A 21,502-nucleotide genomic window follows, 5' to 3' on the forward strand; every position below is an offset into this window, starting at 1 on the left:
ATCATAGCGACCTTCGTGGATTGTTTTTTGGTGTATAATCAATTTCGATTTTTGTCCAAAATTTTTCTCGTACTTTTCGCATTTGAAATCTCTATGACCTTCATGGGTTGTCTTTTGGTGCGAAAGCAAATTCGATTTTTTTCTAAATTTCTTCCCACAATTGTCACAAAGGTAATCTTTGTCGACTTTCGGGGTGAAATCTTTGCTACCCTCGTGAATTTTCTTTATGTGCAAGAGCAAACTATATTTAGTGTCGAATCTCTTGGCGCACAATTCACATAAGTAATTTTTGAAAACGTCGTGGAATATTTTTTTGTGCTTGAGTAACGTTGATTTGTTTTCAAATTTCCTCTCGCACTTGTTGCACGTGAAATCTTTTCGATCTTTGTGTACTAATTTTTTATGCGTAAACAAACTTGTTTTTTTCACAAATTTCTCTTCGCTTTGGTCACATGCAAAATTACGGCTTTTGTGTTCTGACATTTGGTGTCTACTCAAATAACTTCGGAACTCAAATTTCTTCTCGCACTGGTCACATGCGTAATTTTTGTCTTCATTGTGAATTTTGTCTAGGTGTATTATCATGCTTGATTCTAGTGTAAATGCCTCCTGGCAAATATCACATACGTATTTTTTGATTTTCGTAGCAACATCGACGTGTTCGCTCAAACTATCTTTTGAGTCTACTTCTTCAGATTTCTTCTCACTTTTATCCATTTCGGTGAAAAATAGATCCTTCTATTTTAGTGTCACGAAAATTGAATGAGTAAAATTGATCTTTTGATATTATTATTTCTTTCATCGGGAAAGGCAATTTTCAAACTAATTTGTTTTTAATATAAACATGATTAGCGTGACGAGAAATGATGCCAAAATCGTTTATAATTATATTGTGTACAATTAATTAAGTTACCGATTTATTTGTTTATATACATAGTCCTCTAAATATGAACCAGTTTGAAGTTTCAACTTGGTAACGATTTATTTGGATAATTTTCTATAGGCCTTTTAAAAGTATGTATTTAAAAAAAATCGAAATTTGTCGCCTTCACCCCATAGCATGATTGGCGGGCTCTATAAGCCGTCACTGCACATTTTAATTTACTTTTAAATAAACAAGTATATTGAACTAGAAATCGTCAAAAATCAACGTGAATTAGAGGTCAATTCACCCTGCTAAAAATGCTCTAAATAAACATGCTCAACTTAAAATGTTCTAAAATACTTTTGAAGTAGCTGAAAATGACGATCGAACACTTTCAAAAAATTAAAACCGACTTTCAACCAACTTAAATACAACAATACCACTTTAAGCATTCACCGATAGATGGCGAGTACCTTAACCTGTAAATCTGAAAGTGGTAAAATGAAAAAAATAGTATAAGTCAAGGCGAGGTTTCGGAAAAATTAGACTAATCCGTTCATGCCTGCTAATTAGACTATGAATTGTTGATAAAAATGTTTCACTTTTTTTTCATACACGTCTAGTTCTCTAAACCCTTTTGGGCCCAAAAAAACTTTTTCCTTGGGCCAAAACACTGCATAGTCATAAAAAATATCGAGCATTTCTACCAGGGGCGCATACGCGTGAAATCCCTTCACTCGTTTTTAAAACACAACGATAAATCAAAAATTAGAAAAACTCACGTTATTGAGCAGCACGATGCCGTCGACGTGCTTCAGGTACTGCACCTGATGGGTCACCAGCAGCCTCGTCTTGTCGCCGAGAAAGCCCCTCACGCACTCCTCGAACAGGCTCTTGCTCACGTGCGCGTCCACCGCCGACAGCGGATCGTCCAGCAGGTACACGTCCGCCCGGCGATACACCGCCCTGGCCAGATTGATCCTGGCCTTCTGTCCTCCGCTCAATCCGGCGCCCCGATCACCCAGCAGCGTCCTGTCGCCGTGCGGCAACTGGTCCAGGTCCTTCACGAGGGCGCAGCAGCGCAGCACCTCGCGATAGCGCGCCTCGTCGTACGCCTCGCCGAACAGTATGTTGGCTCGCACCGAGCCGCCGAACAGCCAGGGCTCCTGCGAGGCGTAGGACACGAGCCGGCTCTGGGTCTGGCAGCGGCCGCGACTGGCGCGCAACTCGCCGAGCACGAGCTTGAGCAGGGAGCTCTTGCCCGAGCCCACGGGCCCGACGACGGCGTACAGTCGGCCGCGGGGCACTGCGAGGCTGACCTCGTGCAGCGCGTTGACGATCGATCGACTGGACCAGGTGGCGTTCACGTCCTTGATTAAGATACCTTCGCTGCAGTTGTTGGTATCGTCGTCGACGGCCGGTCGAGGCTCCACCTCGTCGAGCAGCAAGAAATCCTCGATCCGGCTGACGGACACCTTGGCCTCGGCGGCGCACTGCACGGCGCGCGGGAAAAATATCGCCATCGTCAGCTGCAGTATGTTGAAGTACTGGGCCATGGTGAAGACCTTGTCGGCCGTGACGTGATTGTTGCCCTGCAGCACGTAGGCCAGTATCGTCACGTAGAGGGTCGTGCGCTCGGTGAAGACGAACGAGGCCAGATTCACGCCCTTGAGATAGGACGAGACGAGCAGCACGCCGACCTCGTGCTTGCGCGCCGCCGACACGAGTCGCTCGAACGGCCGCTCCCACGTGTACATCTTGATGACGCGTATGCCGCCGATGATCTCGGCCATCAGCAGGACACGCTCGTCGGTGCGCGCCGCCACCTTGGCCCTCAAGCGCGACGTGAGTCGACCGCAGTAGGCCTGCACAGGGATCGTCTGCAGGGTCATGAGACAGACGCCGGCCAGAGCCGCCCAGCCGACGTGACGCCAGATCAGGTAGGCTATGACCGAGGCCTGCAGCGGCATCACCCAGATGTAGTGGGCGCAGTAGAACAGCTGCTCGAAGCGGGCCACGTCGTTCGAGAGGAGATTGACGACGGCGCCGCCGCCGCTGGCCTGGGCCGAGGCCGAGCTCGACAGGCGAGTGATCTTGCGATAGACGAGGGCGGAGCAGGCGATACGCAGACGCATGCCGATCTCGAACTGGCCGAAGTTGGAGTGATGGCCGACGAGGGCTTGGAGCAGGGCCATGAGGACGACCCCGGAGGCGAGCAGGTAGGCTTGGCTGGCCGTCGTGGTGGAGCACGGATCGAAGTGGTAGATGAGGATGCCGAGGGTCAGCGGCTGCACGACTCTGCGAAATGATAAAAAACAAAAAATAAGTACATTAATTAAAAGATTCTTTGTGAGACAAGTTTTTGTAATTTGTTATGATAGTTTAATAAATTAAAGCGTATTTTGAAGATGTACAAGCAGTACAGTTTAGTCAAAATCACAAGTATGTCTAGAAAAAATCTTAAAAAATTTATACACTTTTCTTGACAAATTCTACGACTTTTCTGTTCTTTGCGACTTTTTCGTAGAGTTCATACCATATTGAGATAAAACTTCCCTACTGCGAGTTACTTCGAGAAATTTTTAGCGCAGCGCTATAAAAGTGATCATATGTCTAAATTAGGACTAGCAGCTGGTGCTTTGATCATCGTCGAGAGTCTTGAGAAAAGAGGATGCGAACTAGACCAAAGCGACTCCGTGACTCGCTATGAGTTGCCAATTTTACGCTGTGAAAAAATCATCGAGAAGCTGAAGACCGAGGATTTACGGCGTATTTTCTTGGCTGCTACCGGTCAAAGATCGTAATGCCGATAATCATATTTTTTATTTTATTTTTTAATATCTAGTATTGTTTAATGTGGCAGATTTTGTACATCAATCGAATAAATAAACTTCAAAAATTTGAATTCATTGATTTGCTTGCTTTCTAATATCATTGTGTTTTAGTTTTTACCATTATCTTTTCCGAATCGAAACTTTTATATGCATCAGGTGTGAGCGAAATAGAGCCTTTTGAACGAGAAAAAGTCAATTTTTACAATGCATGGATTTTTTAAACTTTAATTTTTTCAGTAATTTTTTTATCGAGTCGAGTAAAAAAATACCGAGAAAAAAAATAGTCTCAGAATTAGTCAAAGAATAGCTGTGATTTTTTTCAACATTTTTCGAGTATATTTTTTAATTGTGAAAATGTCCTCCTTGAACACAAATTTTATAATGACTAATTTTAAGAGTCAAAAGCAGCTGGCTTTACTGTAGTCCCGAACGAATCGAGGATCCGTGCCGTTTGAATAGAGAATCTTTCGCATGCAGTCTTTCGCGCGCTGCAACACAGATATACAAACTCCAAAAAAGGTTCGAGGAGGCTTTTTCAGTTTTTCTACAGTAAATGTTGGGTGCGCTGTAACCTAGCAAATGTTCTTTCGTCCGTTTTCTCGCTCAACTCTGCGTGCTATCCTTCTCTTCGCTCGCTTATATACTCTTTCACACGCGCCTATACCGGCATTTGAAGTACAAACTTTCTTTTGTTTTGCGCTGTTTCGCTACCGTATGCTGAAGTGCGTTCGTAACTTCATTCGTTGAATGACACTTGCAAACGCACTCAATGGCTAATCGGTCATTACAATTTCACGCGTGGAATTTCCCGTGAATCGCAGCTATTACAAACGAGGGGGGAGACTATCGCAGGATGTAACGGCCCCTGTCTTCCCCCCCAGCTAATGTATCGATATCGAGTGTATCGATACTTGATGATCTTCGATACCACCGATACATCGATACTTTGACAAGAGGATGTATCGTCGAGAATTTAAATGAAGCGTTTACATCTACTTTAAAATTAAAACATTTTAAAATGGATAAAAATATTAGTAAAAAGAACATCTGGCGCAGTGGAAAAATACACTTTTTTCAACTTCTTTTTAAACTAGAAATCACAGTAATATACCAAAAATTGACGTACATATAGCCTATATTACCTACGCAAGTTGAAATTCTCAAATTAAATCACATTGGTTTATGCATCTTATTGAATTTCGATCGAAAAAATTTTTCTGCTGCAGCCTTGGCTGTGAACATTACTACAGGCAAGAGTTATAATTAAATCTTTCTGTTCTTTGATAAGATGAAACCATTTTTTTAAAACATTTTTTCAACATTTTTACAATTATTTCACTCATTGAAGAATCTAAAGAAGTCCAATATTCTTGCTTATGGATATGTCGTGAAAAAATCCCGGCTACCAGAACGCTATAGCTTGTTTCGTTCTCTTGAAATATGAAATATAAAACTTAAAATTGCTCACATCATTTGACTCAAATTACTCCATCTACTCCTAATAATTATTTTGAGCTAAAAGAACATTCAATAACTTTGGGTTTTTCATGTCCCATGAAGCAACTACAGTGAGAAAAAAAATTCATTGATTCAATGAAATCTAATTTAATATTTTATTTACTATCAATTTAATCAAATGATTGATTGAAGCAATGAAACTTTTGTAAAAACAATTAAATATTTTGTTGGATGAAATAAAAAAAGATTATTTCAATGAAATTATTTCATAGATTGTATTTGATTAAATATTTCATTGAATCAATGAATTTTTTTTCTCAGCGTACATAATACATTATTGCAGTAAAATTAATTATGCAATCATTTAACTTGACTCATTCAATCATTTAATTTAACTCATAGACTGAGAACAATCTCAAGAATTTAAAATTTTATAAAAGTATTTCAATAATTGCATTTTCAAACGCTTCCCTATCATTTTCAAAATAATTCACATAATTTTTCCCAATCATTTTTTATCTTTAATTTAAAAAAAAAATTTCGATATTAAGCAGTAAATTATCAAGTATCGATATATCGAGCATAAAAAGTATCGCGATTAGTATCGATACTTTCGTATACAAATGTCGACACGATACAATAGCTCCATATGTACCGCTGATCCCACAGTAGCTCGCACCTCTTCGTACGAGACTTACAGCGTTGCGCCGACATTTTGCACTTTCATTTAATAAAGAGCAAAATAAAGATCGTAGGTTTTGTGTTCAAAGTATTAAATGCAACAAGTGATTTCTGTAAAGTTATTTAAGTGATTGTGTGTGTGTATGTGTGTAAAAAATGTGTCGACCCGGAGAAGGCAACATTTGCGATTACAAAGACGAGGAAAAATTAGTTCTATTACAGAGATTATCGTTGCAAAATATCGATTGGGAGGTCAAACGCGAGCGACGTCAACTACTCGATCAAATTTTACGTTTGATCAAAAATTGGAATGATCAACTTCCCAATCTGCGAGATATCTTTAAGCCCGATGAGATCGAGCGTCTTCTCAACGATTCGATAAATCGCATGGCTTGTAACGAAAGAAAACAAATATTCATCGATTTTGTGATCAGGACCGGCTACAAGGACGAGCCAATAGTTGATGAAGACGAAAAACCATTATTGCGTCGCACCACACCAATTCATCGTGCAGCTTGGAAAAATGAAACAAGCCTAATCCCTGATCTTTTTAGAATTTACGATAGATTCGACGTGAATTACGTCGACGAGGAAGGATTGACGCATTTCCATGTGGCATGCATAAATGGCTGTGACGACGTCGTGAAGAAATTCCTCGAGCTTGGCCAGGAACCCAACCGTCTCGCGCCAAAAACATGTAATTCACTGCTGCACCTGGCTCTCAAGGGCAAGAAGAAGGACGCGGTCGAGTTACTGCTGAGATACGGCGCCGATCCCATTCTGGCCAACGACGAGGGATCGACTCCGCTGCACGTCGTTTGCAATTATAAAAAAGACGACGATGACTGGGCGAAGATGTTCTTCGACGTCTGCGACGAGATACATCGGCCGGTGCTGGTCGATGTCCTGGACAAACAGGATCGGACTCCGCTGGTTTTGGCTCTGCAGTCGGGCAACGCAAAGGCAGCCGAATGTCTGCTGAGACGAGGCGCATCGTCTAATATCGCCAACGCCGAAGGTGAGACGCCTCTCCACGTCCTCTGCAAGAGAGGAGACTTGGCCGAGCTATTCTTCAAAGTTAACGACGAAATGAATGTGACGTTGCAACTCGACGCTCGCGATAAATTGGGAAACGCACCGTTGCACTTGGCTCTGCTCCACGGCCGGAAAAACTTGATCGAATTGCTGCTCAGACACGGCGCCGATCCTAACGTCGTCAACGCCGAAGGAGAGACGCCTCTGCACCTTGTCTGCAAAAGGTACGAGCTTTACGACGGCAACGCGTCGGATCTGTTCGTCAAGATCAACGGAGTCTCGATGCCGCCGGATTTGCACCACCTGGAATACAACAATTTGAGTTTCGAGTGGAAAAAAATACTACAATCGCCGCCTATGAAAAGCATTTATGACAATTACGACAACGACGGCTTGGCGAAAATATTCTTCGAGATCTGCAAAGAAGTCGATCGACCGGTGCAGGTGTTGGCGAAGGATAATCGGGGCCGTACACCGCTGCAATTGGCCGTGGCGAATCTCTTGCCTTTGGTGGTCGGTGTGCTTTTGAATAACGGCGCCGATCTGTCCAGCTTCGTTTTCCCCGCCGAGAGCGACTTCGACGATCACGTTAAATTGTACGAAGCATACAAACCATATGGATCATACAAAAAAATAACGAGCGCATTGAGAGTCGAAGTGTTATCCGGCGCTCTCGGCGTCGTCCAGCGCCTGGAGAGCGAAGGCTACGAAACGAGCCGAAGCGACGCCTTGACCATCATGAAGTTTTTCGCCAAGCACGGATTGCTCGACGAGATTCCGGATCGCGTAAAACGTTGGTACGACAAGGAAAAGTTCGCTAGCAAAGCGAGAAAGATAAAGATAAGTCCGAGTCTGTCGCTCGACGATCTCATGCGGTTACCAATCGAGAAGGCGTCGAAACGATTCACTTACGCGCAATTCAAGATCGCGCGAAGATCGCTGGATTCCGTACCCGAGAACAACCACTTGGCGGTCGAGAAGAGGATGGCTTCGATACTGCTGAGAGGATTTTACCGGCGCTGGGGATTGGATTTATTCATGGAGCTAACGCGCCATCGACTGCCGATTCTCTGCTGCGACATGATCATCGAGGAGATAACGAATAATAAAGATTTATTGAATTTTTGCTTGTCGGTTGCTGGTCATAGCTCTGTAACGCAAAAGATTTATAATTACAAATGAATGAATCGATTAAATAAATCATCGTACCACACGTAAATCATCGAGACCATCGAGTTATTTATGCATATATACAGAAAAAATAAATATTAAATAAAATATGCCACGGTCTCATTGAAAAATTAAAGTCGACAAGAAGGTGAATGAGTACCAAAAATTACCTGAATCGACCTCGAAACGATTTTTTTTTTATCGTCGTACCTTTTAACATTGCAATTTTTTTCATTTCGGAGAGACTCGACTCGAGCGAATTTTTCTCAGAACTTTTTCGAGTATTTTTTTTTATTTTTTCATTTTAAAAATGGTATTTTTGAAGATTATATGCAGAACTTACAACGACTACTTTTAAGCCTATATAAAGCAACGACCTTCCACTACCTACAGTCCTGGACGAAGCAAAGATCCTGGCAGTCTGGGAAATATCCAGCATCCGAGTGTGGACTCGTCTCCTTCATCGGAGCACGCGTAGTCTTTCGCACGCTGCAACAACCCAACATATACGTACAAAGCCTAAAAAGGGTCGAAGAAGACTCCTACAGTTCAAGCTTTTTTACAGTGAACGTTGGGTGAGCTTTTGGAGCATACGCACTGCGCAGCCAATGTCATCCACAGACTTTTCGCAAAAAATTCATTTTTGTTTTCTTCGATAATAATAATTTTTATTTTGCGATGCACAAGCGGAAATAGTATATTACGTGACAAGGGACGAAAGTCGAACTTCCGTCCCTGCGAGGTTATGCACCCGAGGCGAAGCCGAGGGTGCAAGCTCGCAGAGACGGGCGTTTGACTTTTGTCCCGAGTCGCGTATACGATTTTTCTTTATCCCCGCTCGAAAGTACGTTTGCTTAACATAGTTAAGAAATATTTTATTAAAAAAAATTGTATCCATGAATTTACGCTTACATGGCAAAGCCCGCCGACATTTGCGGCCCGAGCGCAGCGAGGGCTGCTGGTCGACGGCGGGCTTTGCAAAAAATACCATCAATAATAATATTTATTAGTACATAACTTAAATTATTAATAAATATTTGTAAATCATAGATAAGTATGGCATTAATAAAATACAAACGATTCCGTAAAGTATAAGCATGAATTAGTACCGTATGTTTTCTCCTTGTTCCGATTTTAAGTTGTATTCAATTAAACATTTATTTTGTAAAATTATGAAAATTTCAATTAAGTAATTCACTCAATCTGAGGTAGACGAGTAGAAACTTGAGTAACCTAGAATAACGTTTAAAGTTGAAAGAATTTTTCAAAATATATTATAAAAATTAACATATTTTGACTGTCTTTGTTCTCTTACATCTCATTTTTTATTCCAACTACCATCTTTAACGATTTAAATTTCGGATTGGAATTGAATGTAATGAAATGTGTACGTTAAATTATGGCTGTTCAATTTTGATACTTCATAGAATTGTTAGTCTTATAATATTTATTCAATCTGGCATATGTACGTCATAAACTAAATCAATATAATTCATCTATTGCATAGTCGAAACCAAACGATAATTGAAATGTAGGTTGCCGTAGTCATGGAGATAATAACTTTCGCGCGATATTGTCGGGGAGCAAAAGTATTACTTTCGTCCCCGAATTCGAAGGTGAAAGAACGTACTTTCGAGCATGGGATGAAGAAAATGTTATTTTCTGCTGAGAGGCTTTTATCAACGTCAGGGATTGGTTTCTTTTATGGAGCTGACGCACCGAAAATTACCGATCGACATCGGTGCTTCGATCATCGAGCAGCTGGCGAACGAAGATTTATTCAATATTTGCTCCATTGCTGCGGGCCGAAGCTCGTAATGTAATGCTGAAGTTGTATTTTTACTGTATTAATCCAATGAATCAAAATAAAGTGAATCATCGTATCACAGCAATTAATCGAGACCATCATGAAAAATATAAATATTATTAAATAAAATATGCCACAGTCTCATTGAAAGAGTATACAGTCAACAAGAAGGTGAGTGAGTACCCGAAATTACCTCGAAACAGTTGCTTGACGATTGCAGACCGGAAAACAATAAAAAAATATGTATATACTGTTTGTCATCGTATACCTCATAAAATTTCCCACCCATACGAAAAAAGTGATATCTAAAAATCTAAATATGCTGGAAAAATTCACGCGTATTCCTCGATCTAATTCTAAGCACTTATTCGATTCTGATCGAGAAAAAAATCACTGATTCGTATGAAAAATTTTATTTAAAAAAGGATCGTAACGCCTTTATTACACGTCTAAAAATAAAATCAAACTCCTTCCAAGGCGTCTAAAAGCAAGTAACGCTTAAAATTCATTATTTTCGTTGAATGTAAAAGCCTAATTGAAGCAATCTATGGATTACAAAAGTTCACAGGCGATATTCGCTCAACCGAAGCAAGAAAAGTTGTATTTTAATTATCATTTTAGCGTAAAATTTAATAAAGTTTGTTTTCGTAATTATTGAAAGCTCTCATAATTGTTTTATTTTGAAAATCTCATTTCAATACTACGAGTACTTATAACTTTTTGAATTTTGAAAAATTCACCCACCTCGAGTGGGCCGCAATTTGTCTGACACATTAATAATTCTACAGTCTCGTCTAAATAAAGCTAAAAATTACGTTAATTCATATTTCATTCCGTTCGATTCGAATCGTCGGGTCACGTGGTTCGGTAAGTCCCACCCTTGTCTCGCATCCAAACACTTCTGTGCCTCGTAAACTTGTCCTCTTACGTCGCGTATCGTCGTACAGGCAACTCAGTCTCTTACAACAGTCTCTCGTTCAGTCTCAAACGTAAATAAAGCGTATACGGTGTGTCGGTTAAACGTCGAACTTATACACGCCTCGAAACAGCAATCGGCGATTCTCGTTAAATCGGTGTAAAACCAAAGTATTCAACGCGTCGCAATAAGGAAAATGGCCAGTTCGGACGACGAGCCGCACAACCTGCGGGTCTTTTTGTCGGAGCCGCGCACGAGGAGAAGCCGCGCGCCGGGTCGCCAGCGTATCCCAGACAGTAGGTTCGGAGCCGCTGCACGGCGCTCGCGAGGCCAAATAAAAAAGATGACGAAGAAGAAGCCTATCCCGGACAAGCTGGCGGAGATCGAGGCTATGCGCGCCGACGTGGTCGATTGGCGGTCGTCGTGGGAGCGACGGCAATTTCTCAGTCGTCTCGATCGTCTCGTCGAGAACTGGAGAGGAGAAGTACCCGATCTGCGCGAGATCTTTCGGCCCGAGGAGATCGAGCTGCTGCTGCAGGAATCGCTGAATCTGGTCGACATCTATTACAAAATGGCGGGTAATCGATTCATCGATTTCGTGCGTCTAGCCGGCTACAGGTGCGAGCCCGAACTGGACGAGGCGACGGGCGAGCCGATTCTGCGTCGCACCACGGCTCTGCACCTGGCTGCTCGACTGGCCTCGGACTATGGGCATCCGCGCAGCGACGAATGCCGTGATATACTCGACGATCTGTTCCACATTTACTACGGGGCGAATTACGTCGACGAGGAGGACGGCTACTCGCACTTCCACATGTACTGCCGGCTGGCCGTCTTCTTTCCACGCCGCGTGCGGCAATTCCTGGAGCTCGGCTGGGCGGACGTCAACGACCTCGTGGAAAGGACCGGCGACACGCCTCTGCATCTGGTCGAGGGCAAGGACGAGGAGTCGGTCAAGCTGCTGCTGAGACTCGGCGGGGATCCGAATCGCGCCAACAAGCGGGGCCGTACGCCGGTGCACGCGATGCGCGCCAATCGCGGCGCGCTGCGGGCCATGTTCAGGATCGCCGGGGCCAGCGGCAGGCCGCTGCTGATCGACGCCAGGGACGAACTCGGCCTGACGCCACTGGGCCTGGCCGTGGAGCGGCTCGATCTGAAGAAGGTCGAGCTGCTGCTGGATTACGGCGCCGACGCCGCCCTGGTCGAGCTGCCGCCCGTTTGGCAGTGTCCGGTGAAAGACAAGAGCCGGATAAACCAACACAAAGCGTTCGAGTTCGAGCTGGCTGCCAACGCGCTGGCCGTCGTCGAGTGCCTCGAGAAGAGAGGCGGTTACGAGCTGGATCGGCGCGGCGCGTCGCGCGTCATGATGACGTTCGCCCGGATGGGAGCGTACTACCTGAGCGAGCGCGAGGCGCAGGACAGATCTTGGTACGAGGACGACGAGCGCTTCGTCGAGCAAGCGAAAAAGTTGATGATACTTCCGAGGGTCCATCCCGAATGTATTGCGAAGGATAGAGAAGAGATCGCGATTGGGAATTTCCTCTTTTCAGCAGAACTAGAAAGACGAATAAGAAGCGGAAAAATAAGCGGAAGATGCAAGCCTAGCCGCAAAAAGGAATCGTCGAAAGTCCCGAGGCTGTCGGTCTACGATCTGATCCGGATGCGACCCGAGGAGGCGGCCAAGATAGTCACGTACAGGGACTATTACGAGCTGGCGAGATCGTTCGAGTCGCAGAATTTCGGCCATCCCCGTTTGCAGGACGGTTGCACCGGGTATACCTGCGAGAAACTCCCGAAGATAGCCTTGCATCTGAGCGAGAAGCTCGCGCGAGGATTCTTCCGGCGCTGGGCGCTACAGCCTTTCCAGGAGCTGACGCGCAACGAGCTGCCGATTCTCTGCTGCGAGAAGATAATCGGGCTGCTGATGAACCGGGATTTGCATAATATTTGCTTGGCGGTTGAGGGTCAAGACTCGGGATGAGCATGATTTGTTATTTAATGTTTTTTTTAATGTTTTTGATGTTAATATTTTTTGCTTTTTTTTTTATCTATCGTTAGAATGAATAAACTTTGATTCAATGTTAAACTCGTGGATTTGCTTGGACTATAAGCCCACGATATAATATAACATATAATATAAAAACTATAAACCCATTCGTACTCGATGCATACATATGCAACGCGCACTTATCGATCTTACCTCACGACGACCGTAAGAAACAGTATGTGAGCCGCGTAGTAAAAAAAGCTCCAACCGAAGGTCCTCCTTATGGCCCTGGCGAGGCTCGGCCTCTTCCTCTTCTTTTTCCTGCTGCCGCTGCTTGCCTGCGCCTCGTCCACCTCTTCCTTCCAAAATCTATATCATAATAAACATAAATTTTATACGTACACGTACGAATCTAACGATCGAAAAACAAACGTATATAAAAGCTCACTTCTCCAGTCGGTCGCCGAGCGGCTCGCTCAGATCGGCCGGCAGCGTGTTGTGCAGATCCTTGAACTCGAGGTCGTGCTTTCTTCCATACCAAAACAGCTTGTTGAGCCAGCTACATGTAAGAAAAAAAAAACATGGTTTTGCGAACGAGAGATTCGCAAACGTCATCGTGAGTATCGAAACACGAAAAGACATAATTTATATTATAAATGTGTAAAAGCCGCAGACTCATTAACACGAAGCAGCACACGAGGCAAAACTGGCCAATGTATGTAATATATGTAAAGGCCCGTCGTCACGTGTTGCGCAATTTTTTTTTTTTTTTAATTAGCTGCCCATATAATGCGGCTATTACATGCGGCTATACAGCGAGAGAGAGAATTGCGAGCGGCGATCGCTATACAGAGCACAGCTTACATAAGATATAATGTATACAAATAGAGGCAAGCGGACCGAGCGATTAGGCATGATATATATATCGAGTAGCAGCGGCAGAAACAGCGACAAAGCAGCACGCGCGGCTTCATTTATGTTGAAAACACAAAAAATATATGCGTAAACTCACCAGAACGTCAGTTTGCTGAGTGCGCCGGCCGACAGTCTCGGGCTCGGATTGTCGTACTTTTTGTTCACCTCCATGATTATTGATTTAACTAACTAATTTGTAGAAATTTTCCGTAAAAATATTAAGTATAGGAAAATGTTTTCTTCTGAATCACGTGACTGACATGACACTTATTATTATTATTATTATTTATTAAAACTGCACAGCAGCAGCGGCGGCGGCAGCTCGACGACGACGACACGTTGCACGCCGAGCGCCAACTGATGGCCACCGCGTTTTTCATATATAGCATTCGAGACTCCGAAGTAGGTCCGCGCGGCACATGTGTTAAAAGCACACGCTTATATATATGTACAGTCCACGCGGTGGTGAATATCGTAAGAATAGAACGCGTGTATAAATGTGTGTCTCACACGCACATATGGTAGTAGCACACCCGAGCTTACACAGTCTACACTACGTCATCGTCATGGGCTATATATACATATATCAGAAAGTGGACTGTATGGATGGCGCAAAAAATCGATCGATCCCCTTCCTTTGTGTGCGTGTAGCGAGGCGCGCCGAATGGAATTCACCACCGTCACCACCGCCTCCTGCCCCGTTTTCCACAATGGACAGCTCCGAGACTCTCCCTGTATCTGAGCGCGCAAAGGAGCAAAAATCGATGTAATCTCCAGCTGCCATATCCAGCTGCCATTGAACGAAAATTTTAAAATTCTTTTGTGCTCCTTTGTACTCGAATCGTCGCGTCGTTTCGTGCATTATAATTAGGCCGCGTGTGACTGTGTATCGTAACGATAATAATACTAACACTATCGACCATTTACGTGCCTCTTTTGCGGCTCCTCGAGGCTTTTGACGTCGCGTTTACGCGCGAAAAATACCCGCGGTAATGAGGAAACGGTGCGGTAGCAGTACTGCAACGGATTAATAGAGCGATCATTACGGAGCTGTTTCCTTCGACAAATTTTCACGCGAGCTCGGATGCAGTTTTATATCATTGTAAGAATATTATTGTAGTGCGTTACGGCGCATATGATATTGCAAAATTCGATGACACCGCGAATTCATAATATTCTTCCTTTTTTTCATCAATTTCGTTGCATTACTGCACGATAATTGACCTTTTACGCGCGCAGCACGTGCCGTCGCACGTTTCGCGTTATGCGCGTTTCTGTAACTCGTATTATATGTATGTAGCAAAAGTTTTGCATCGCAGCGCGATAAAAATTCCGATGCCATTATGTGCGTATTGTATCGTGTTGCGATATCTCGATGCATATGTACGAGCAAAAATCTCCCCTTTCGATTAATACGAATCCCGCTCGTCTTTATTGGTACACGATAAATACCCATTGTCATAAATGACACGTGGCTGTACGCTCAATCGTCTTCAATTTACAAACAAACGGCTCTTATGCGGCTCCCATGCTGTACTGCATATATAACATAAAAGCTTGGACGCGCCGCGGCAGCAGCGATCGAAAGATTAATAACAAAACGAAAAAAAAGATTACGATCGTCGTTGCGTCCCTAATTGCAACGATCCTCTAGCCTCGATTACGTTTTGGACGTCGATTGAAACGAATAATAAAAAAAAAAACTACGTGGCGATCTCGAGTCCCGATAATTCGTTCAGCGACCGTTGCCGCTCGTATTCGATTTCTCCGAACGTTTGACAGTTACACAGTCTCTATGTATATAAGCATTTCAAAAATCATCGTCTGCTACGTGTTATTATCTGGCGCGTCGGAGCAGACGACGCGTGTGCGCGGATACGTTACACAAGTCGAAACTCAAAACAAGCTGCATGAGCACGCGATTGCGAGACCCGCACGGGACGAGTTATCATGTAGATTCGTTGAAATGCAGGCGCATCGAGCGTATCAACGACGAAAAAGAAAAAACGTGCAGTTGCATATAGCCGGCAGTTTCGAGTTATCGATTGATTTCTGACGGAGCTTGTGTGGTGGTGGTGGCTACTACCCCCACACACACACACATCCGCGTATACTGTACGTATCGCACAGGTGACGCAGGCTCGTTGCCCATTATTATTATCGTCGTACAAAGGGTGGCGATAGCCTGCAGCAGCAGCAGCAGCAGCTCCGCATAGTTGAGCGACTGCCTCCAGTAGTGCTGCTGTTACGTTATCAGCCCGCAGGTGTGTGTACTGCAGTGACTGCGTTGTTCCGTGAATATCCAATGTTTTTATTTTTCCTGAACCCCGTTACCAATGGATCGTCGTCGTCGTCATCGGCGCGGGTGGCAGCCGCGGCTTATTACGATACGGCGGCGGCAACGCAGGCAGCAGCAGTGGCTGGACTGCGGCAGCAGCATTAGTCCTTTCTTTCGATTATAGGTTTGTGGCATTTCTGCATTGTGTACACTTATATGATACCTGTGAACTCTGACACATATAGAGCACGCACGCCTGCGTCACACTCGCTTGTAGTGTCTATTGCCCTAAGCATAGCATATACATACGTATAGACTATCCATTGATTATCTTTTTATAGATGCCAACCCTTTCGCTGAGTGTACGTCAGGCTGCTTATTCTGCTGTGTGTGTGTGATGGGGTTGCCAAGTTATTGTTTGCATACGCGCTTTCCTAGGTTAGTACCCTCTCATGTTTGTTTATTTATAACAACATTGCAAACAAAAAATAATTTGACATAATTTAATGTGTGTGCGTAATAGTTACAGCTGCTGCAAGATTGTGTGAATTCATAAATGGCATTTACCTTGAGAAGCACCTCCAATTGGTGCCATGATTTTCCAAAACTAGCTCGCGAATCAGGATTCTACTTCAATAGTCATACGTCAAGAGTGCGCGTTGACTGGAACCGCATCAGTGAGTATCATAAGATTACATTGTAGTTTGGGCTAATGAGAAGTCAAATAGCACATGAATTATATGGTGCTTACAATACCATTTATCTCAAGATGTTATTACTAAGTTTAAAATTTCCAGGTAATAATGAATGTATAGTTGATCCATATTTTTTTGTTCACAGGTTCAATTGACATAGATAGAGTGATAAGAGAGCGAGACTTCAATACAGTCGATGAGAATGTTAACAATGTTGTTGATTATTGTTTAGATAGCGAATACGATGTGAAGATCTTGGACCCAAATTTTGTTAAACTCTTTCGCTTGTCCCAGCTCGCTGTAGAGTATCTTTTATACTGTAAGCAATACTTGGATCAAAGCGTTGTGATCTTAAAGGAAGAACTCAAATACAAGTTGGAAGAAAATGTAAAACTAAAAGAAGAAGTTGATCAGCAGCAGAACGTCATTAAAGAAATTAAAGAAAAAATAAAAGATAAGAAAAGCATAGATATGAAATCTGAAAGTCATGGAGAAATACACAAAGTAACTTACACATTATTTCTCTACTATAGCATGTTTAAAAATCTTAAAATGCAAATGTTTAATATTACTTTTAGTGTCCTCACTGCCCAAAGACTTTTGTATCAGCGTCATTCGCGAACGCTCATCTCTTCCGACGTCACGCTCATCTCGCCAATCTTTCGACCAGCAGCTTGGTGCAAGACGAGTATCGAGCCGAAACGGAAAAGCTGCACAACGAGATCAAGACTCTCAAGGAGAGATTGAATCAAACCGAGCGAGTGATTCACAGCGAGGCGAAAATCAAGGAGAAAATTTCTAACGACGACGACGATTCGAACAAGGACGAACAGTACAGAAAGTATCAAGAGGAAATAAGCAATTTGAAGTCAATGTTATTTACTGAAATAAGGGTACATTATAATTTATTTTTTTTTTTAGCTAAGAAAAGAAATTAAAAAATTTTATTTTCTTCTATAGAATATCAAAAAGAAAGACAGCAATATCAATCAACAAGAGACGGAAGTTAATCAAGAAAATATCAAGGAACTGATGAATCATCAGGAAAACGAGATACAGCGACTGAAAAATCAACTTCACGATCACGTAAATACTTCAATAAATTATCCTCGAAAATTTTGCTCGATAATTTCTTTCACGTTCCCTCTCGCTCGCTCGCAGTTGACGTCCAATTCCAACGAGGTCCAGCTCAAGCTCGCCCAGCAGGAGAGCCACTGGCGCTCGAAGCTCGAGCAGCTCGAGCAGCAGCATCGGCGCGACATCGAGAGCCTGTTCGCCGAGCTCAAACTCACCCAGGAGTCGGCCAATCGCACCAAGACCGAGTACGAGGAGAAGGTGTCTTTTTTAGAGAGGCAGTCGTGCGATCAGTCGAGGCTGCTGCACGAGCAGAGCGAGCGGCTCAGCAGTCTGAAGCGAAATTACGCGGCGGAAAACAGCCATGTCATCGGCGGAAATGCAGCCACCACGGCGGTCGTCGTCACGAGCACGGGCGCCCTGACGGAGCACCAACAGCAACAGCAGCAACAGCAAACATTCCACCGGTTGCGAGGAGGAAGTTTCGCCGACGCCACAGTCGACAGCATCAAGGCCGCGACGAAATTACCAAAAAAAACCGAAGTCCCGAGGCTGAAGGCAGAGGAAAACACCAAAGAATCGAGCCTGTCTCGAGCCAAGAGCCACGCGAAGAAGCCGGAAAAAATCAAGCCTCACAAAAAGACCGTCCGAGGAGGCAACAAGTACTCGTCACTGGACGAGTCCGGTAAAAGCGAGACCAGCAGCGTGTCCGGATCGGACATGGAGACCGACGAGGACTCGGACGAGGAGACGAGCGAGTCCTCGGCCACGCACACCGAGAGCACCGACGACGACGACGACGACGACGACGACGACTCGGATTTCGACGCACAAAATTTGCCCATGGACCAAGAGGACAATAACGAGGAGATAACCGCGAAACGAAAATCGTCGATCGTCACCACCACCAACACCAATAGCAGCAGCACCACTGCCGCCACCTTCGGCGTCGTGCGCCAGGAGATCCGTCAGGAGTTCGAGGACAAGCTCAGGGAGATGGGCCTGGATCCTGAGTGGACGGGCATCCCCGTGGCCACTTACAAGCAAAAGATGGAGAGTATCAAGCACCAGCAGGCCATGGCTTTGAAGGTGAGTGGCGAGCTTTATAATAGAGCTTTTTTATGAATATATACGCTACTCGTTTTTTGTTTTTTTTTTTTTTTTTTTTGCTACAGGGGATTCCCAAGTACGAGCATATAAAAAAGAATATCTTGGAGGAGCTAACGAAGAAGATATTCAGTCATCAAAAGTCGCCCAAGCGATTCAACGAACCGGAGAAGAAGTCATTCTTGAACAAGGCTATGAAGAACGTCAAGTCGAAGGCGCTGAAAGCTTTTCAGGAATTCAAGGTTCCCAAGGGATATGGTTTGTTGAGTTGTTGATGAATTTTCGTTTTGATTTACTATTAGTTGAATTTGTTGAATTATGCAATAATAACATTTCAATGTTTTTTCTTTTTTAGAAACGCCTACGCCCGTTATTAGCCCGAAAAAATCATCTCCGCGAGACACGAATGTACCCAAGCGTCGTCTCAGTCTCGAGCTGCTGCCTAAGAAACCAACGAATCAGGATATTCAAAATATCAAGCGACAAGCTCTCAACGAGGGCTCATCCAGGTCCAAGCGAGAAAAGAACGAAACGTCCTCGCCCTTGCGCAAAACGAGCTTATCGAGCGACGACGGGGGCAGCAGCATCGCCAGCAGCATACGAGCACACTACAAGCAACAACAGCAGCTGGCCGACATCGTCATGGAGCCTATAAAAGCTCGAGGTGGTAGTGGTAGTGTTGGTCAGCAGCAGCAACGCAACTATCAGAGCATCGAGGACTTCATAAGGGACATCGAGGAGCAACAGCAGCAAAAGCAGCCCACCAACAAGCCGGATGGCGCTGCTACGAGGGTCACGTCGACGCCGTCCATGAACGCGCGTAATCTGCTGCAGGACTCGTACGCTTTTACGATGCAGGAGTCGGCGACGAGCCTCCTCGGCCACGAGACCTCCGTCAGGCAATCGGAGCCGCCGAGTTGGGCCTCGCCGAAAAACAGCAGTAAAAGCGTTCTGAAGTCGACCACCGGTGGTGGCGGTGGCAGCGGTACCATGAGCAATATGGTGAAGAAAAAAGTATTATTCGATTTGGAGAAAGACGATGCCAGTCCGATCAAGAGTGCCGATGTGACCAGGTCTTTCGAAGAATTCAGGGACTCGAGCCACGCGGAAAAGAGAGAGATTGGTGATGGAGACTGGAACAGCAAGTTATTCAGGTGTGTAAATATTTTCTCACATTTGAAGATTGAATTTGCCTTATTGAATGGATTTTCTTTTTTGTAAATCAGTGTACCAGAAGAAAATGAATTTTTATCCAGTAACGATAGATCATCGAGTACTGAAAATATTCAACTTAAAACTTCTCAAAGTGAAAAAATTGCTGAAATTTCCAGAAAAATTCAGGAAAAGGTGAATAACTAACTTTGATATTTTTCATTGGTATTGAAAAAAAATGTTACCAAAATAAAATTTTGTAATTGCAGCTTGAAGCCTCAAGAAGAAAACCAACTAACTCTGTTGAAGCAATGTTTTCTTCAAGGCCATCAGTCACGGGCAGTAGAGATAGCGACATGGCTTACAGCACTCAGAGTACCACAGCCATAACAAGTTCAATTTTGGAAACTCTATCTAGTCATATGGAACCTAAACCACGTATCAATGTGTCACATACACCCAGGCCTGCCCCGCGCAGACAAATATCTGATACCAAAGATTTGGATCTAAACGTTGACGTAGGAGAATTATTAGCATTTACTTAATCAAAGACTTTATAGCATTAATTTTGATGTAATCTATTTTTACCATTTTTTTGTGCTTCAGTTGACTTTTGTGTAAAATATCGTTGAGTTCACTAGTACAGATAGGTTGTGAGTGCAATGTTATCTATTTTTTTACGTCAAACGTTAGTATACTCAAGAAAAAAAGTGTAATAACTATAAGTGTGTAGACCAAAAATGTTAGCACAAATGTAAGAATAAGTTCTATTAACATTTTTGAGGAGAAATTGTTTATAAAAAAATTAGTTCTAGGCATGGATGCATTTTAATCTTTACTTTTCTAGTTTTTGGAATGTGTACCAAAGATTATTTATACTAGTGTTGCCATGTTTTATCCGTCCATTATTTGAATATTTCAACAACACTGAAATTGTTTTACATATGATATTAAAAGTTTACAGTTAACATTATGCTTAATAGCATAAGACAAATATTCATCTACATGTGAATGTATGTGCACAAATCAATTAAAACAATAACGTGTATTCTAAAATTCTTTATTCACTAATGTAAAATTCAAAGAATTAGGTACTGCAGTATAAATACAAAAACAAGTTATTTAGGAATAGAAAATTCCTATAATTGCCTTGTGGAAGTCAAGCTTAAGTCTCGAACCAAGTATTATTTAAAATTATCAATTCTAAACGGCACCAAACTAATCACAAATGATTTCATCGAAACAACAGAAAGTACTATGTAAATATTGTTTTATGCTATTTACAATGAAATATACATATTCTCAGAATATAATCGACGTTCTCAATACTGTACATCGAGATGATACTGTAATCATCCCCATTCTCTCATCTGTAAAATCCAAATAGCTTCAATAAACTCGAGTGACCAAAATAAAGAACGTGACTAAAGTCAAAGCGAGCTCACCACACTTCATTATCACCTGTAATATTTCATCAGACAATTCACGATAATGTCCTGGTGATTTTGCGCGGCGATGTGCAGCGGCG

The 21,502-nt window shown here is 43.3% G+C and overlaps 2 protein-coding genes across 5 annotated transcripts in view; one reads left to right on the plus strand and one right to left on the minus strand.

Annotated features, from left to right (window-relative positions):
- LOC106659632 (probable multidrug resistance-associated protein lethal(2)03659) overlaps positions 1-14,001 on the minus strand; it is a 35,625-nt gene extending 21,624 nt beyond the window's left edge. The window contains exons 1-4 of one of the 2 annotated variants that reach the window (XM_014382273.2): positions 13,766-14,001; positions 13,202-13,312; positions 12,967-13,122; positions 1,648-3,163 (exon numbers count right to left, since the gene is read on the minus strand). In XM_014382273.2, the coding sequence (XP_014237759.1) occupies positions 1,648-3,163; positions 12,967-13,122; positions 13,202-13,312; positions 13,766-13,839 (1,857 nt within the window). In that variant the 5' untranslated portion in view covers positions 13,840-14,001. Of the gene's footprint in view, positions 1-1,647; positions 3,164-6,976; positions 7,054-12,966; positions 13,123-13,201; positions 13,313-13,765 lie in introns of those variants that run through there. The other variant, XM_014382274.2, reaches the window with a different exon arrangement.
- A 1,592-nt stretch (positions 14,002-15,593) lies between these two features.
- LOC106659523 (zinc finger protein Dzip1) lies at positions 15,594-21,409 on the plus strand. Of its 3 annotated transcripts, XM_014382102.1 has the most exons (11): positions 15,594-16,130; positions 16,288-16,384; positions 16,470-16,623; positions 16,787-17,145; positions 17,220-17,534; positions 17,602-17,727; positions 17,803-18,804; positions 18,891-19,080; positions 19,178-19,976; positions 20,049-20,169; positions 20,244-21,409. In XM_014382102.1, the coding sequence occupies exons 3-11, from the start codon at positions 16,503-16,505 to the stop codon at positions 20,517-20,519; spliced, it is 3,309 nt and encodes a 1,102-aa protein (XP_014237588.1). In that variant the 5' UTR covers positions 15,594-16,130; positions 16,288-16,384; positions 16,470-16,502; the 3' UTR covers positions 20,520-21,409. The 3 variants fall into 3 exon arrangements, with proteins under 3 accessions (XP_014237588.1, XP_014237591.1, XP_014237590.1); XM_014382105.1 differs by lacking the exon at positions 16,288-16,384; XM_014382104.2 differs by lacking the exon at positions 15,594-16,130 and having other exon boundaries at positions 16,189-16,384.
- The last annotated feature ends 93 nt before the right edge of the window (positions 21,410-21,502 follow it).

The sequence above is a fragment of the Trichogramma pretiosum genome, unplaced genomic scaffold, assembly GCF_000599845.2.
Source record: "Trichogramma pretiosum strain Unisexual culture from Peru unplaced genomic scaffold, Tpre_2.0 scaffold39, whole genome shotgun sequence".
In the NCBI taxonomy this organism is placed as follows: Eukaryota; Metazoa; Arthropoda; class Insecta; order Hymenoptera; family Trichogrammatidae; genus Trichogramma; species Trichogramma pretiosum.

Bases quoted from the DNA above. Each gene is read 5' to 3' on its own strand.
- LOC106659523 (XM_014382102.1), top strand. From the start codon at position 16,503: ATGGCATTTACCTTGAGAAGCACCTCCAATTGGTGCCATGATTTTCCA. The intron at 16,624-16,786 runs GTGAGTATCATA...TTTTGTTCACAG, and splicing joins CGTTGACTGGAACCGCATCA to GTTCAATTGACATAGATAGA. The intron at 18,805-18,890 runs GTGAGTGGCGAG...TTTTTGCTACAG, and splicing joins AGCAGGCCATGGCTTTGAAG to GGGATTCCCAAGTACGAGCA.